Source organism: Ambystoma mexicanum, chromosome 7q (genome assembly GCF_040938575.1).
Source record: "Ambystoma mexicanum isolate Mex_15411 chromosome 7q, UKY_AmexF1_1, whole genome shotgun sequence".
In the NCBI taxonomy this organism is placed as follows: domain Eukaryota; kingdom Metazoa; phylum Chordata; class Amphibia; order Caudata; family Ambystomatidae; genus Ambystoma; species Ambystoma mexicanum.
Genome location: NC_090941.1, coordinates 505602261 through 505620122, shown reverse-complemented (window position 1 = coordinate 505620122; position 17862 = coordinate 505602261). Strand labels below are relative to the sequence as shown.

The 17862-nt window shown below is 47.6% G+C and overlaps 1 protein-coding gene across 1 annotated transcript in view; it reads left to right on the top strand.

Moving 5' to 3' along the window:
- ITM2B (integral membrane protein 2B) overlaps nt 1–17862 on the top strand; it is a 250086-nt gene that overhangs the window by 107559 nt on the left and 124665 nt on the right. Inside the window, exon 3 of the mRNA XM_069639390.1 lies at nt 14683–14880. Coding sequence (XP_069495491.1) covers nt 14683–14880 — 198 coding nt within the window. The remainder of the gene's footprint in view (nt 1–14682; nt 14881–17862) is intronic.

Sequence of the window (17862 nt, the reverse complement as noted above, 5' to 3'; positions counted from 1 at the left end):
ACGCGCATCGCAAGAGCGGTCACGTTGCCAACAAGGACTCGACGGGCAAGGACTCGACGGGCAAGGACTCGACGAGCAAAGGCTCGACGTTTCATAGCGCGACGGCGACCGATCCCTCGGAATAGAGAATGATCGCTGAAAGCCTCGCGCGCATAGCATCTAAGGACGGCCAAAGACGTACGGCGAGTGTAACGTCGAAAACCGCGCACAAGGCCAAAGATACGCCGAAGGTGCCGGAAAACAGATCAGGCCAGTTCCCGACGCCGACAGAAGGCCCTAGCCAGCAAGAAGGCTACTCAGCAGGCGAAGGCTCTCTTTCTTCGATGTTATGGGACAGAACCAGACAATTACAGGAGGAAGAAACCCCCTTTTCTTTCCCAGACCGTCCTGGCCGACCTCAGTGGACCTTTGAAAGGTTCCAGACCTGTATGGACAAACTAGATAGGTTCATGTCCATCCCAGAAGATCCATCCCAGAAGACAGGGCACCCAAGAGAGGCACCCCTGGAGAGTCCAAGGGCTAAATACCAGAAGTTTTATAACCCCATACAGGAGGACATAAACTCTTACAATCCCACTGAGGAAGACACCTTCTTCCAAGAGGAAGATGAGTTCACCTGTGTTGTGGACCAACAAGAAGAGGAAGGTTTTCACGAGGAAACTAACCTATGTGAGGAAGGATTCCAGGAAGACACAGGCGAGGGCGACCCAAATCCCTGGCAGTCATCGGCTAGGTCGACTGACACAGGCAGTAGCAGTATAGTCATCAGGTCTACTGAAACTACACCAGTCAGGAACCCTTCGCCTGTCGATGATCAACCCACCTTCAATGCACTGCTGAAGAAGGCAGCAGCACATTTCGAAATCGAAACTGGGGAGGTCACCCCAGACACCAATTTTGTGGAGAGGATTATCAAAGAAAAACCCCCCACTAGCCAGGTTATACCCATCCTCGCCTCAGTTAAGAGACGTATTACACCTTCTCTTTCCACTGCTGCATTGGTGAGAGGGGTCAATCCGAGGATTGAGAAACTGTTCTCTCCCTCTCAATCAGACCCATTATATATTAAGGGTCACTCAATCCCGGACTCCCTGGTCGTGACTAACACCAGGAAAAGGGCAGGAGTCCCACTATCTACTAGCGAGGCACCCCCAGATAAAGAGGGGAAGAAGCTGTATGCCCTAGCCAAGAGTATCCCCACCTCTGCAGCATTCTCTACCAGAATCGCCAATAATAATACCCTATTGGCAAGCTACGCCGATGCTCAATGGGCTAAGCTCAGACAGGACATCTAAGAAGCTCCCGAACCCCTAAGGACTCGTTTACTGGCTACAGTTAATGAGGGCTCTCTGGTCAATCAAAGCATCGTCAAGAATACCCTCGATGCAGCAGAGACAGCTGGCTGCACTTTGGTACAAGGAATTTTACTGAAGCGTCACGTCTGGCTTCGCAATTCCGGATATAAGGCGGAAACACAAGCGTCCCTTATTAATAAACCCATAGAGGAGTCCAACCTCTTTGGGAGAGCAGTGGATGACGCGCTGGAGAACGCGAAGAAAGAATTTGATATAATAAAGACCTTAGACCAAATTTCAAAACCCCCTAATAGGCGGGGATTTGGTAATAAGCGCTTTTTTCGTGGACAACGCCAGCAACAAAACCAACAGTACTCTGCCAGCAACTACCAGAGTAATAGCGGCCAGTACAATCAGAGGGGTCAACTTCGTGGCAAGGGAAGAGGCTGGGGTTCCACCCCCAGAGGCTCCCAAGCCAACAACACCACCAAGTGACGCGAAGATTTGCGTCACCTCCCATGCAACGCCGGTCGGGGGTCGGTTAACCTCCTTTCTTCCAGCATGGGAGGGAATAACATCAGACCGCTGGGTACTTTCCACCATAGCCCGCGGCTACTGTATAGAGTTCAACAGTTCCCCAACATACAGACCCCCGAGGGGACGCCGCATGACACCAGAACACCTCACCATCCTTCTTCAAGAAGTGGACCAACTGCTGGAAAAAGGAGCCATAGAGGTCGTGCCTCTATCTCAGGTAATGGAAGGTATTTATTCAGTGTACTTCCTTGTACCCAAAAAGGATCTAACCATGCGCCCTGTATTAGATCTGCGCCCAGCGAACAAGTTTGTCAAACCCCAAAAGTTTCGTATGGTGACCTTACAGGAAGTGTGATCCCACTGCTATCACAGGGAGATTACATGACAACACTGGACATGAAAGATGCATACTTTCATATTTTAATGTTGCCAGCGCACAGAAAATACTTCAGGTTCATGATAGAGGGCAAACACTACCAGTTCAGAGTGCTACCCTTCGGCATAGCATCTGCACCAAGGGTATTCACGAAAGTACTGGCAGTGGCAGCAGCCCACCTGCGCAGGTTATCCATCCCAGTATATCCTTACCTCGACGACTGGCTCATAACAGGGGATTCTTACGAGACATGCTTCTCAAACACCCAAAAGACTGTAGACCTTTTGTTCCAACTGGGCTTCTCCATCAACGAGAAGAAGTCCAGCTTAGACCCCAGCCAAGTCAAACAATTCCTAGGGGCTCTAATTCGAACAAAGGACGGCCTCGTCTTCCCCTCCAACGAGAGGGTCCAAAACATGCTGTTTCAGATCCCCCAATATGTGGCAGGTCGAGAGGTGACGGTGCGCAAAGCGATGCAATTGCTAGGAATGATGGCGTTGTGTATTTATTTGGTACCTCACGCGCGCTTGCGCATGCGCCCAATGCAAGAGTGGCTCAACAGCCAGTGGTGTCGGGCCAGCGGACAATGGGACGATCTAGTGGTGGTCTCGCAAGCCTTGGTTCTCTCGCTACGGTGGTGGACAAAGGAAAACCTGATAATAGGGAAACCCTTTGCCACACCCGCGGTGGAGGCCACTCTAACCACAGACTCATCCCTCGCAGTATGGGGTGCTCACCTATCCCATCAGACTGCTCATGGAGTGTGGACTCCGAACGTAGCATCCAAGCACATAAACCTACTGGAGCTACTGGCGGTGTTCAAAGCACTAAAAGTCTTCCAGGAACACCTACAAGGGAAGACAGTGATGGTCCTTGCAGACACCACCAGAGCCATGTACTACATCAACAAGCAGGGGGGCACCCACTCTCCAGGCCTGTCCAAGCTGTCCAAGAATATATGGAAGTGGGCTCTCAAACACAACATGTTCCTACTGTCACAACACGTACCAGGGGAACTCAATCTGCTAGCAGACGAACTCGGCAGAGACTTCCCCCTGCCCGAAGAGTACGAATGGCGATTGCACGAAGACATCGTCTTAGACGTCTTCACGCAATGGGGATTCCCGGAAATAGACCTGTTTGCAACTCTGGAGAACTCACAATGCCAAAGTTACGCCTCCAGGTACCCCCAGAACCAGTCCAAGGGGAACGGTCTGTCGATTCAATGGTCAGGGAAATTTGTTTACGCCTTCCCCCCCCCGACTCCCCTTCTCAACAAAGTGGTGCACAAGATGCACCAGGAGCAGGTTACCATGATACTAGTGGCCCCAATGTGGGCCCGGCAGCCATGGTGCGCTCACTTGATGGAGATGTCCCTATCTCCCCCAGTGAAACTTCCCTGCCCGTACAACATGCTGTCACAGGACAAGGGCAGGACACTACATCCATGCCCTCAGGCCATGAATTTAGCGGCCTGGCTCCTGAGATCATAGAATTTGGACATCTACAACTCCCGCAGAGATGTATGGACATCCTCAGGGAAGCCAGAAAACCTAATACTCGCCACTGCTATTCTAGCAAGTGGAGAAGATTTGTCATCTGGTGTAGAGGTAAGAGCATCAACCCGGTTGACTGCTCTCCCACACACATTGTTCTGTACTTGACCCATTTACTGGATTCAGGTCTAGTGTTCAATTCCATTAAAGTCCACCTGGCGGCACTTTCTGCATACACCACTTCCCAACTTAAAGTGTTGTGGTGGAAGATACCAGTTATCAAGGCCTTCATGGAGGGGGTAAAGAGAATACACCCTCCGATAGCTAACCCAGCTCCCGGATGGGACTTAAATGTGGTACTTTCTAGACTCATGGGCCCTCCTTTTGAACCCATGCACAAGGCAACTCTTAAAGACCTCACTCTTAAGACTGCTTTCCTAATAGCTATCACCTCCATTAGGAGAGTAAGTGAACTACAGGCTTTTTCTGTTCTAGACCCCTTCGTAACAGTTCACAAGGATAAGGTGGTTCTACGCACACACCCAAGGTTTGCACCAAAATTCATCTCGAAATTCCATGTAAACCAATCAATAGAACTACCAACATTCTTTCAAAACCCTTCGAGCTTGGGAGAAAAAAGTCTGCATACACTAGATGTACGCAGAGCTGTCATGTTCTACATGGAAAGAACCAGACCACTGAGAAAGACTAATCAGTTCTTTGTCTCTGTGGCAGCAGGAAGAGAAGGAGATGCAGTCTCAAAGTCCACTATATCTAGATGGATTGTTCAATGCATCACTCTCTGTTATACTCTCTCTAAGAGAGAACTACCCTTCAAGCCAAGAGCACATTCCACTCGAGGCACTGGGGCTTCCATAGCGTTCATTGCAAATGTTCCCCTTGAGTCCATCTGCAAAGCGGCTACCTGGAGTTCTGTGCACACCTTTACAAAACACTACTGTCTAGATGCACACTCTAGATCTGACTCCCAGGTGGGACAGGCAGTATTAAGACTTCTGATGTTTGTTAATCTGCTTAGAATCACATGCTGTGCATAGGTCTGACATCCAGTGGTCACTGCGGAGTATTGCATTTTGTTTTTCTTAGTCGAAAAGGGGACGTCGACAAGGCGTGTCTGTAACACTGTCCCTATAGTGAAGTGCGTTGTACCCACAATCCCTCACGCGTCGAGGTCCCTCAGATTGTTTTTTTCCGCCCAGCTTATGGTCGCCTTACGCGGAGCTCCTAGAGAGACATTGCTAAACACTTACTACGGACCTCGGTCCTTTATATATACTTATTGTTACAGATCCCTCCCCTTGACGTTAGCTGTGAAGCTGTTTCTCCGCCGAGCAAGTTTTCGACGGAGGGGAAGAGACGGAGAAGATCCTTCGGCGCTGCCGAACACGTGGCCAGGCCTCGCCGGCCAACATACAGTAGGGAGAGTGGGGGTTCGAACTTTTCTCTTCTCGTCGAGAATGTCTTTCTTTCTCCCCTATCTTTCCCTTGGGGTTGTTATCACCAGTTTTTATTGCCTCAGCTATGGAGAGGACACCTTTTAAGTTTTGCCCACGCTGTAGGGGCAAATACACTTGGAAGGACAAACACAAGCTCTGTAATCGTTGCTTGCCCCTCGATCATAAAGAGGACAGCTGCGCGGCCTGTAAGCTCTTGAAACCAAGAACTCTTAAAGAACGCAAAGTTAAGAGGTGGGCGGACTACGCTATGTCGAAGTCAGTTTCCTCACCCGCCGCCGCTGTTACAGAAAGTGACGAGGAGGGTGATAACTCGACGTCCGTTACGGAAGTCATTAACCCCCAGAAGGAGCGCTCGCGCTCCTCGACGTCCGTCCCCGGCCCCGACGGGCTCGGCTCACGCCCTGCTTATGGGGATGAACACAACGGCGACAAGGACGCACACAGACCCCATAGGCCTAAGCACACAACCCACGGCTCTCCTTCGTCAAGGACGAAGGATCCATCAGCGCCAAAGGGGACGCAGGGCACTCCGGCGTCTACCTCAGACCGTAAGGGTCTCAAGCCCCACCCACAAACGCAGCCGCGACCAGCGATTGGGCTTTCATCTAACACGGGCGCTACCTCAAAAACATCCGACGTAACGCTCCATAGAGCGGCCGTCGAGAAACAACGCGTAACGCAGGCAACGTCGACTCCAGAACCCTCGACTGACAAACTCGTTGTCGAGAGCCTGGCGAGAATTGTTTCCGAGGACAAACGTAAGCGGACGACGAAACAGACGTCGAATACCTCACCAAAAGATATAGAAACGCCGAAAAAGCACAAAAGTAGCCAGGAACTGCCCCCTTCATCTAAGGGCACTTCTGAACTACCGGAGGGCTTTTCTGAGGGCGACGGAAACCTTTTGTCGACGTTGTGGGAGCGTTCTAAGCGTTTTGAAGGTGAAAACACTGATTTCCCCCCTCTAGACTATTCAGGGGTTCCCCATGAGACCCTTGAAAGACTCCATTCTTGTATGGAAAAAATGGAAAGGTTTTTGGGTAGCCAAAACCCACCGACACCCAAAAGACCAAGAGAATGGACCCAGGATGACCCTAGGGTCAAGATTCCTAGGCTGTTTCCCCCTTCTACAGACGCATATGACCTCACTGAAGAGGAGCAATACCTCCAGGAAGATGAGGAGTGTTTGGGTGGAGAGGAAGAACATGAGGAAGAGAGGTTTGAAGAAGACCCTTACACTAGTGCAGGAGCTTTTGAAGAGAATACAGCTACTTCACAGCCCTGGCACTCCCCATCAGTGCAGCCTTGGCAATCCCCATCAGTGCACTCAGACCCTGATGTCTTTCAGCCTTCTCCTCCCAAGGACTCACCCATTGGAAACACCTCCCCTATAGATGACCAACCTTCACTTAATGCACTGTTGCGCAAGGCAGCAGCGCATTTTGAAATAGACACAGGGGAGACTCTTCCGGACATAGACTTTGTAGAAAGAGTTATTAAAGAAAAAGCCCCGGTCAGTCAGTCTATTCCGCTCCTGGCTTCTATAAGGAGAAGAATAACTCCTTCCCTTTCCAATCCGGCCTTAGTCAGAGGGGTCAACCCTCGGATAGAAAAGCTCTTCAGCCCTTCGTCCTCTGACCCTTTGTACATCAGGGGACATTCTATTCCGGACTCCCTTGTAGTGACTAATACAAGAAAAAGAGCGGGGGTACCACTATCTACTAGTGAGGCACCACCTGACAAAGAGGGCAAGAAGCTCTATGCACTTGGGAAGAGAATCACGACCTCCGCCGCCTTCTCAACCAGGATTGCAAATAACAATTCCCTACTAGCTAGCTACGCAGATGCACAGTGGAGCAAGCTGCGCAGCGAAGCAGAGGACGCACCAGAACCCCTGCGTTCACGCCTGCTAGCTATAATATCAGAGGGAACTCTTGTAAACCAGGGCATCGTAAAGAACTCCTTAGATGCCGCAGAGACAGCTGGCCGTTCCCTGGTTCAGGGAATACTTCTCAAACGCCATGTCTGGTTGCGCAATTCGGGTTTTAAGCCGGAAACACAGGCTTCCCTGATAAACCCATAGAACAAACACATCTGTTTGGAAAAGCAGTTGATGAGGCCCTAGAACATGCGAAGAAGGAGTTTGATACCATCAAGACTCTTGACCAAATTTCTAGGCCACCTAACAGATGCAGCTATGGCAATAGACGCTCCTTTCGTGGCCAACGCCAGCAACAAAGCCAACAGCAATTTTACTCTGCTACCAACTGGCCCTCTAACCAAAGCACCCAGTTCAGTCAAAGAGGCCAACGTCGTGGCAAAGGAAGAGGGCGCGGCTCCAGTCCCAAAGACCCCACGCCCAATTCCAACAAATGACCCGAAGATTCGGGTCCCCTCCCATGCATCACCGGTCGGGGCCGGCTAACATCGTTCCTTTCAGCATGGGAGGGAATAACGTCAGACCGCTGGGTATTATCCACCATAGCCCACGGATACTGCATCGAATTCAACGGTTCCCCGAAATACAGACCCCCACGGAACCGACGCATGACACCGGAACACCTCACTATTCTTCTTCAAGAAGTAGAAGAGCTACTGAAAATAGAAGCTATAGAGGCTGTCCCCCTATCTCAGGTAACAGAAGGTATTTATTCAGTGTACTTCCTTGTACCCAAAAAGGATTTAACCATGCGCCCTGTATTAGATCTGCGTCCAGCGAACAATGTCAAACCCCAAAGGTTTCATATGGTGACCTTGCAGGAAGTAATCTCACTGTTATCACAGGGGGATTACATGACAACACTGGACATGAAAGATGCATACTTTGATATTTTAATGTTGCCAGCGCACAGAAAATACCTCAGGTTCAAGATAGAGAACAAACACTACCAGTTCAGAGTACTACCCTTCGGGATAGCATCTGCACCAAGGGTATTTACGAAAGTACTGGCAGTGGCAGCGGCCCACCTGCGCAGGTTATCCATCCCGGTATACCCTTACCTTGACGACTGGCTAATAACAGGGGATTCTTACGAAACATGCTTCTCCAATACCCAAAAGACCGTAGACCTTTTGTCGCAACTGGGCTTCTCCATCAACGAAAAGAAGTCCAGCTTAGACCCCAGCCAAACCAAACAATTCCTAGGGGCTCTAATTCGAACAAGGGACGGCCTCGTCTTCCCCTCCAACGAGAGGGTCCAAAACATGCTGTTTCAGATCCCCTGTTATGTGGCAGGTCGAGAGGTGACGGTACGCAAAGCAATGCGCTTGCTAGGGATGATGGCGTCATGTATTTATTTGGTACCTCACGCGCGCTTGCGCATGCGCCCAATGCAAGAGTGGCTTTACAGCCAGTGGTGTCAGGCCAGCGGACAATGGGACGATCTAGTGGTGGTCTCGCAGGCCTTGGTTCTCTCGCTACGGTGGTGGACAAAGGAAAACCTGTTATTAGGGAAGACTTTTGCCACACCCGCAGTGGAAGCCACTCTAACCACAGACGCATCCCTTACAGGATGGGGGGGGCTCACCTATTCCATCAGACTGCTCACTGAGTGTGGACTCCGAGTTTAGCATCCAAGCATATAAACCTGCTGGAACTACTAGCGGTGTTCAAAGCACTGAAAGCCTTTCAGGAACACTTACAAGGAAAGACAGTGATGGTCCTCACAGACAGCACCACAGCCATGTACTACCTCAACAAGCAAGGGGGCACTCGCTCTCCAGGACTGTCCAAGCTGTCCCAGAATATATGGAAGTGGGCTCTCAAACACAACATGTTCCTACTATCACAACATGTACCAGGGGAACTCAATCTGCTAGCAGACAAACTCAGCAGAGACTTCCCCCTGCCCAAAGAGTACGAATGGCAATTGCACGAAGACATCGTCTTAGACGTCTTCACGCAATGGGGTTTCCCGGAAATAGACCTGTTCGCAACCCTGGAGAACTCACAATGCCAAAGTTACGCCTCCAGGTACCCCCAAAACCAGTCCAAGGGGAACGGTCTGTCGATGCAATGGTCAGGGAAATTTGTTTACGCCTTTCCCCCGACTCCCCTCCTCAACAAAGTGGTGCACAAGATGCACCAAGAGCAGGTTACCATGATACTAGTGGCCCCAATGTGGGCCCGGCAGCCATGGTTCGCTCACTTGATGGAGATGTCCCCATCTCCCCCAATGAAACTTCCCTGCCCGTACAACATGCTGTCACAAGACAAGGGCAGGATACTGCATCCATGCCCTCAGACCATGAACTTAGCAGCCTGGCTCCTGAGATCATAGAATTTGGACATTTACATCTCCCTCAAAGATGTAAGGACATCCTCAGGGAAGCCAGAAAACCTAATACTCGCCACTGCTATTCTAGCAAGTGGAAAAGATTTGTCATCTGGTGTAGAAGTAAGAACATCAACCCGGTTGACTGCTCTGCCACGAACATTATTCTGTACTTGACCCATTTACTGGATTCAGGTCTAGTGTTTAATTCCATTAAAGTCCACCTAGCGGCACTTTCTGCATACACCACTTCCCAACTTAAAGTGTCGTGGTGGAAGATACCAGTTATCAAGGCCTTCATGGAAGGGGTAAAGAGAATAAACCCCCCCGATAGCTAACCCAGCTCCCGGATGGGACTTAAACGTGGTACTTTCCAGACTCATGGGCACTCCTTTCGAACCCATGCACAAGGCAACTCTTAAAAACCTCACTCTTAAGACTGCTTTCCTAATAGCTATCACCTCCATTAGGAGAGTAAGTGAACTACAGGCTCTTTCTGTACTAGACCCCTTCGTAACAGTTCACAAGGATAAGGTGGTTCTTCGCACACACCCAAGGTTTGCACCAAAATTCATCTCGAAATTTCATGTAAACCAATCTATAGAACTACCAACGTTCTTTCAAAACCCTTCCAGCTTGGGAGAAAAAAGTCTGCATACACTAGATGTACGCAGAGCTGTCATGTTCTACATGGAAAGAACCAGAACACTGAGAAAAACTAATCAGTTCTTTGTCTCGGTGGCAGCAGGAAGAGAAGGAGATGCAGTCTCTAAGTCCACTATATCTAGATGGATTGTACAATGCATCACTCTCTGTTACACTCTTGCTAAGAGAGAACTACCCTTCAAGCCAAGAGCACATTCCACTCGAGGCACTGGGGCTTCCATAGCATTCATTTCAAATGTTCCCCTTGAGTCCATCTGCAAAGCGGCTACCTGGAGTTCTGTGCACACCTTTACAAAACACTACTGTCTAGATGCACACTCTAAATCAGACTCCCAGGTGGGACAGGCAGTATTAAGACATCTTTTCTCTACTGTTCCTTCTCATAACCCACCGCCAACTCCGGGTACTGCTCGCTAGTCTATGCACAGCATGTGATTCTAAGCAGATTAACAAACATCAGAAGACAATGCATTACTTACCGTAAAAGCATTTCTGATGCTTGTATCTGCTTAGATTCACATGCGCCCACCCTTCCTCCCCGCTCGGATGGAAGGAACATAGACATCCTTTCCTATATTTCTCTCTTTTCTGTACTCACTCACGTATAGAAGGCTCCCTCAGGGCAGAAAAATACAAACAGAGGGACTTCGACGCGTGAGGGATTGTGGGTACAACGCACGTCACTATAGGGATAGTGTTACAGACACGCCTTGTCGACGTCCCCTTTTCAACTACGAAAAACAAAATGCAATACTCCGCAGTGACCACTGGATGTCGGACCTATGCACAGCATGTGAATCTAAGCAGATACAACCATCAGAAATGCTTTTACGGTAAGTAATGCATTGTCATTTCACCACTGAAGAGATTCAGCGCACAATGAGTTTGCTGGGGCAAAAACACCTCGACCTGATAGGGTAACGAGTGAATTAAAAAAAAAGACATATTGATAGCACGTCTTTTAGATCCATCAGGAAACCTTGACTTGCGGTACAATGCCGACTTATACGAAGGATTGCAAATTTATCCTTATCCTTAAACCAAATAAAGATCCATAATGACTGCTCTTCATATCACCTGAATTTCATTGATGCATTTGAATAGTAAAATATTAGCCAGAGTGCTCCCTAATCCGATATAGCCCTTTATTGTCAGATGTGTAGGATCCAATCAGTTGGGATTCATCCCAGGCAGATCCATTTCCTTCGGATTACGTTGTCTTTGGCTTGTTACATCTTCAAAAAAGCTATCCATGTCAGCAGCATCTGGTTTGTTAGATGCTGAAAATGCATTTGACTGTATAGAATAGAAGTTTCAATTTTCTGTTCTTCCAAAAATGGGTTTTAGTCCTACAATACTTTCAAATGGTAGCTTTATTTTATTCACAACTTTGGTAGGTCAGACACAGGAGACGGACAACTATACATGATTCAGAGTGTTTCACTTTATTAAAATAAAGAAAATGCCTCACTTAGCCCTATTGCTATGAAGGTTCCCTATTCTAGAAAATAACAAAAATGGTGCTAGTCGGGATGTCTCGTACAATCGAAATCGGTCCTCCGTCCAGACCCATGATATGGTACTAACTGGCTTTACCACTAATAAAGGAAATCAGAACTCAACTTAGAGAAGTGTTCTTTACTCCCTGTGCTGGCTGATAAATGACCCATTCCCCAAAGTCTCTTTAAATGTTCCTCGCAAGTTCTCAGGCTTTTGCCTGCTGGCACAGTTCACAACAACCCAGTTCCTTTGTTTTCAATATATGCAAAAAGGTCCAACTCCTGCACCCCTACACAAAGTATGGATTAACTGCAACAGTTCAAAAACGAATCCCTTAGGTCGGTTATTTGAATTTGTATGCTTTTGACGAGTCCAAATGATGTCTCTTCTTAACCCCTGCAGGGCGTCCTAGCTTCTTGCAGGTGATAGGGTTTTTTGTGGTCCAGCACGGACCAGCAGATTCTATTTGAGGGTCTGGCTTGCTCTGGTTCTCCATCCTCTCACTAAGTGGTGTTAAAAAAAAAAAAAAAGCCAATGCCTTGGTTTTAAACCTAAACAAAAAAGGACAAATTCCTGTGTCCCTCCACAAAGTATTAGCTAATCGAAACAGTTTGTTCCTTAAATCTGTTACTTGTATTTGGAAGATTTTTCAAGAGTCCAGCTAATTTCTCCTGTTCACCCCTCCAGGGTATCTCAACTTCCTGCAGGTGATGGGTTTTTGTGGTCCGGCATGGACCTGCTGTCCATACTTCAAGGTCTGATTTGCTCTGTTTTTCCACCCTCTGCGAGTATCTTTAGTTCTCAGCCCGGAATGGGCTATTAGCTCTAGGCTTGGTTTTCTCTCATATGATATATTTTTCTCATATACAACCCTGCCGGGTCTTTCTGGTTCTTTACAGCTCCTACTAACCCCTCTTATGGTGGCAGTTTCAGATTCACCCCATTTGTATATTTTGTTTACCTTCTGGTTTCTGGTAATCCCTTCTAGGGTATGGGATAGATAGTTTCCTTAGGTTCTGCTTTCTCTTCACCCCACTCGCAGGGCATTGCATTCTTGTTCACCCCTTTGGGTCTGTCTGTTTGCCTCAGGTCTCTGGTATCGCCATTGGGACCTTTGGTTACTTTCCTCAACTATGTGTTGGTTTTGTGCACTTTTGGAACGTTCTGGAGCTTAGCCTGCTTCCTCTCTTTGGCACGAACCATATACCTATGTTTCTGTGGGGTTCGTGGGGGGAGGCAGCTGATCGGATCATGTCGGAACCGTTCTTCTCGTATCGTCCGGGTTAGTTGCTGTTGCTTCTCCAGTTGGGCACTGTGATTCAAATGCTCCCGGGTACCACATTGGTGGTGGTTTGGTCACGCTCCATTGGAGACTTGAAAGCTTGGGACTTGAAGCCCTCCTGAGCCTGGTGGTATTCTGCAGGCCCTCATCCCACTACGTATGGGATGTGGTCCTACCTCTAGGCTTTACTGGTTCCATGCTGTAGCCTAGGCTCTGGCTGTGAGCAGCGTTGCTCATGCTGGCCATGTCCTAGTCGTGGCTTGGCTTTCCAGCGGCTGTGCCCCTCCAGGTAGGGTTCTTAGCCCTTTAGGGCCTTTCCCTGCAACGAGAGACACAATACTATTGGTCCTGTGGTTCAGGCCTCCAGGAGGGGTCTGCAGCACAAACGAGCACAGGTAAAGATCCCACAACATTATCAGTCCCCATGTAGGCTGAAAACACTTGGGACATTAGTACTAAGGGAGATGGTGGAGACCTGTTCACTAGGGAGTCCTTGCCCCCTAAGGGGGGGGGGGGGGGATCAGCCCCAGAAAACACATATGCAACAAGGAATTCATTTGTACACACATCAACTGCTAGTGTTATATGCCGATGCTAAGATGGTTTTTGTTTAAAAAAAATAAAAATAAAAGTTTGGACCAAATAATGTATCTTATTCATGAATTTTGTGGGTCTTCTGGCCTCTAAATGATCGTGCCTAAATCCTGTATTATTCCTGTTAACTAAAGGAACTCCTTTTACTGAAGGCCTGGGTTTTATTTGGAAAATGGAAAGTACAATATATCAGGGGATTGAAATAGCCAACGATACACATGTTTTATTTAGGGATAATTATAGGATAGCAGTGGAAAGGTTAAGGATGCAGGTCCTCTTTGATTGGCAGAATTTCATTGGTCAAATTGGTCAAGATGACTATGCTATCCAAGTTTCTGTATGTTTTTTCTTGTTCTTTTTTCTAAATCTGAAAAGTACACACTTAAAATGTATCTGGGCGTGAAATACGGTTAGAATTAAGTTGGATCAAGCTGATTGCCCCTTTGGAAAAAGGAAAGGAGGATTAGTTTTGAAGACTATTATTTAGCAGCTCAAGCACGATACCTGTCGTCATTGTGTTCTCCTGAGCCTGATAGACCTCCTGTTCAGATTGAACGAGCAATTACTTAGACCCGTAATTGTAATTCTAAAAGGCATAAAAAGCAACAGGAATGAAATTAATGTGGTATCCTAAACTTGTTTTACTCTGGAAAATGATTCAATCTAAGCTTGACCAAGAATGTCTCTTCACCTTTCGCTCCCGGCTTCACATGTGGCTGGCCTGGATATCTCATTGTAAAAAAATATGAATGGATATCTCGGTCGGCAGCTGGCAAATCGGTGCTAGCTTCTCAAGGGCACTTGCTGGGAACGGGGTGGATGGGAAATCACTTTGTTTTATTGGGTGGTTCTGACATCTTTCCCTACACCATATTACCTACACTACCGGCGAGGATGCAGGATGTAATGGGGCCAGTGGAGGGTCACTGGGGAATTTCTGAGCATACCAACCCCAGAGGTCTCATCGATTAGCAAGTGGATTCCCCTCATCTCTAGTGTTTCCCTACGTTCTAATGGAGGGGTGATTCTTAATGTGACTTTGTCACATTGCAGAAGTAACATTTCAGAAGCCTGGTCCCAAAACACTTTACCTATGTTGATAACCTATTGTATAAATTGGAAAACGACTACATTGTCCAATCCGAAAGTGCAAATGTAAATAATTTGACATTATTTTTTTCCAGCGTTATTTCTGTGGCGTTGAATACCTGGAGGATGATATGACACTGACCAAGCAATACGCAGACTCCTCAACTGCTCGTTATCGCTCCATTGAAGAAAATATTCAGATCTTCGAAGAAGAGAATGTAGAATTTATTAGTGTTCCCGTTCCAGAATTTGCCAACAGCGATCCTGCTGATATTGTTCATGACTTCCAAAGAGTAAGATGAGCTTTTTTTGTAGCTAAAGAATCTGCACTTTTATTATTTACAGAATGGCTCTCTTCTGTACTAATAAATGAATATTGTTAGCTTCTTTGTTCATTTTAAGTGTGCCATATTTATAATGTTAAATTCATTATTCATTGCTAGCTGATTTGCTCATTTTAAGTTGCTGCAGTCTGCTTGTATGTTTTGATTTTTTCTATCTTGAAGTGTTGTATAGTATCACTACAAACACAAAGTATAGAAACAGAACACACTGAAAACAAGAGCTGAATGTAAACCATAAAGCAGCTGCCACATTATACAGTTTGAATTAAGGGTCCACCACACCATCCATTTCAATGAATAGGTATCCACGGAGTCCATACACAAAAATAGAAGAGCTCGTCAACTAGTAAGGTAGAATCGCGAAGTTCCCTGTCTGGCTCTGGGGAATTCTAGTGGAGTGAGCAAAGGGGCTCTCTGCCTCCCCAATATAGTGGATGATGGACCCGGTGAATGTACATGGGGGACCGCCTGGTCACACCCTCTTAGCACCTGTTGCTTGGCAGAGGGTAGCCACTGGACATCCACAATCTGTCTACACAACATTGCCCTTTAAGAGCCTGGGACCTGGTACATAAATGAACGCAACTTTCAGATGAGAACATTGTCCCTTTAAGAGATCAGGACTTGGGTCAATCCGTAATACAGAGATTTTCCAGTGTGCAGAAACGAGCTGTTTCTTGGTTCTTTTCTAAAATCCTGTACAAATGGTATCTAAGACTATTGCAGATATTCTGTGCGCGATTGACACAGCCTGCTCTTACACAGCCATCTCTGCTTGTCTCGTGAACAGAGCAGACCCCATGCAGGGTATCGGCAGCGATTATCGCGGGTGTCTAGAGGATTCACAACATGGCACAGCAGAAAACACCGAAACCACACCCGATGCATGAGTGAAATCCAAAATGGCAAACCAGCCATTTGAAAGCTTGGTCTGGCTCAACCAGTGGTCGAAGTGGGTGGGAGCAGTGTTCCTCTACTTTACAAAAAAATGTTTTTCTGTTCCTATACTTTTTATTTTAAAGAAACCGTTCTGCAATGGTTTACTTTTAAAATAAAAGTGCAGGAAGAAGTTGAAACGTACACTTCAATGCACTGAGCATTCTCTTGTTTGGGTTTTGGATTGCACGTAGGAGGGGGTGGCGATGGGGTTTCTGAGGAGCGGGGGCATGCCAGCAGGGAGCATAGTTCCTCTACTACGTTTTGTACACTTTGACCACTGGGACCAACATCCACTCAATGAACCCAGGTGTGCTAGTTAAAACTCCCCAATCCAAACACCATCTATCTGGTCACACAGGTGCATTCCCTGACTGGGAATCCAACCAAAGGGGTTGCGGCTTTATACGCCTACTCCGTTTGCAGTATGGATGTTTGTTGAATGATGGATCGAGTTTAGAGATGTTTGTCGAGTGAGAATAGTGTGGGGATTAGAAAGAGATTGGTGACAAGGAGAAGGATTTGAGATAAGAGGGTGATGAGGTGGGGCGAAGGAGGTGGTAGAAGAAAGTGAGGAAGAGTAATAGAAATGGAAACATCTGCTGTTGCCATGGAGGAGAAACAGTGGTGGAAAAAGGTGAACATCAGGAGGAGGTGTTTGGAGGAATTGGGGAGAAGGAAGGTAAACCTCGGGAGTAGGAGGTGGAAGAAACTGAGTAGAAAGGTAGACAGCTGGAGGAGCGGTGGCTGAAATTGGGATAGAATGTAAACCGCAGGAGGAGGTTGGCAACCATCAGGAGAAAGATGAATAAAGAGGAGGATGGTGAACTAAACCAAGAGGGTCAGAAAAGCATGGTTCAAAAGGCTCTGGCCCAAGGAAGCTGGTAGGGGAAATGCGCCAATCTGAAGAGGTCAGACCCAAGGTGGATGGAGGAATGAGTACTTGGTGGTACCCCATTTACGAGGGTTGGATTGAACAAAGTAGCCAGGTGGGCAGAAGGGGCAGGCCAGGACTCTTGAGAGTGGAAGGTGAAAGTCCCTGATGAGCCAATTATGAACTACCATGCCTCGAAATGTTCTCTTGCCACTAGCCATTGGTTAGTGATAATGCTTGGCATGTAAGGAATGTGTGCTGTGTGCATGGATGTGGCAAGTCCCTTTTTATGCATGGCTAGTAGCTTGCCAATGTATATCCCTGGACCATCAATAGACACTCTTTGTCTCCACCAGACGCTTGCTATGACCCTCTTCTGCCACCTAGCATTGGGGAATCAGTCGCCCAACCACTAGCAGAGTTGCAAAGGGCAAGTCCGAAAATGAGGCTTAAATGGCAAGAGATCAAAAGAGCACATGTGAGAAACCCCTTTCAGACTCCTGTCTGAGAAGCATGGTCGGGGAACCCTGACAAACTCCAACCAAGGGATAGAGATGGGGCTGTGGGTGGGGGTTTTTCAATGCGAAAAAAGGGGTTTGGGCAACTCTTAAAATCTACAACTTGGGCTGTGACACATGAGTGCTGGCCCAAAGATTAAAAACCTGACCCCAAATCTACTCCTAAACAGGCTGGTGTCTGAGCCTTAGTCTCTTAGGTTTCCCTCAGTAATGTCAGCCCAACCTGTACAATCCCAGCCTAATAAAACTATTCCTAGCAGTAACGCTTGCTTGCTCTCGCTTTTTATTCCTGACTCGAAGAAAAGGGTCTGCAAGTCTTGGATCACTTAAATGTAATCGAACAGTGATGTTGCATTGAATGGATGGGTGGTGATCTGGTTCCAAGAAGTCTAATTGTCCATCGCCAGTTTGTGCCACAGTTTACGCCATACTGCAGACCAGAGACGCCTCAGTTCTTTTCACCAGTCGGTTATAGCCATACTTGTTGCCAGAAGGATTTGGTCACAGCGTGTAGACTTTATGGACACAGAGTTCTAGTCCTCTCCTGCCCTTCGAACCATTACCGTGTCCCATGACAGCGTAATGTGAAATATTTTGGACCAG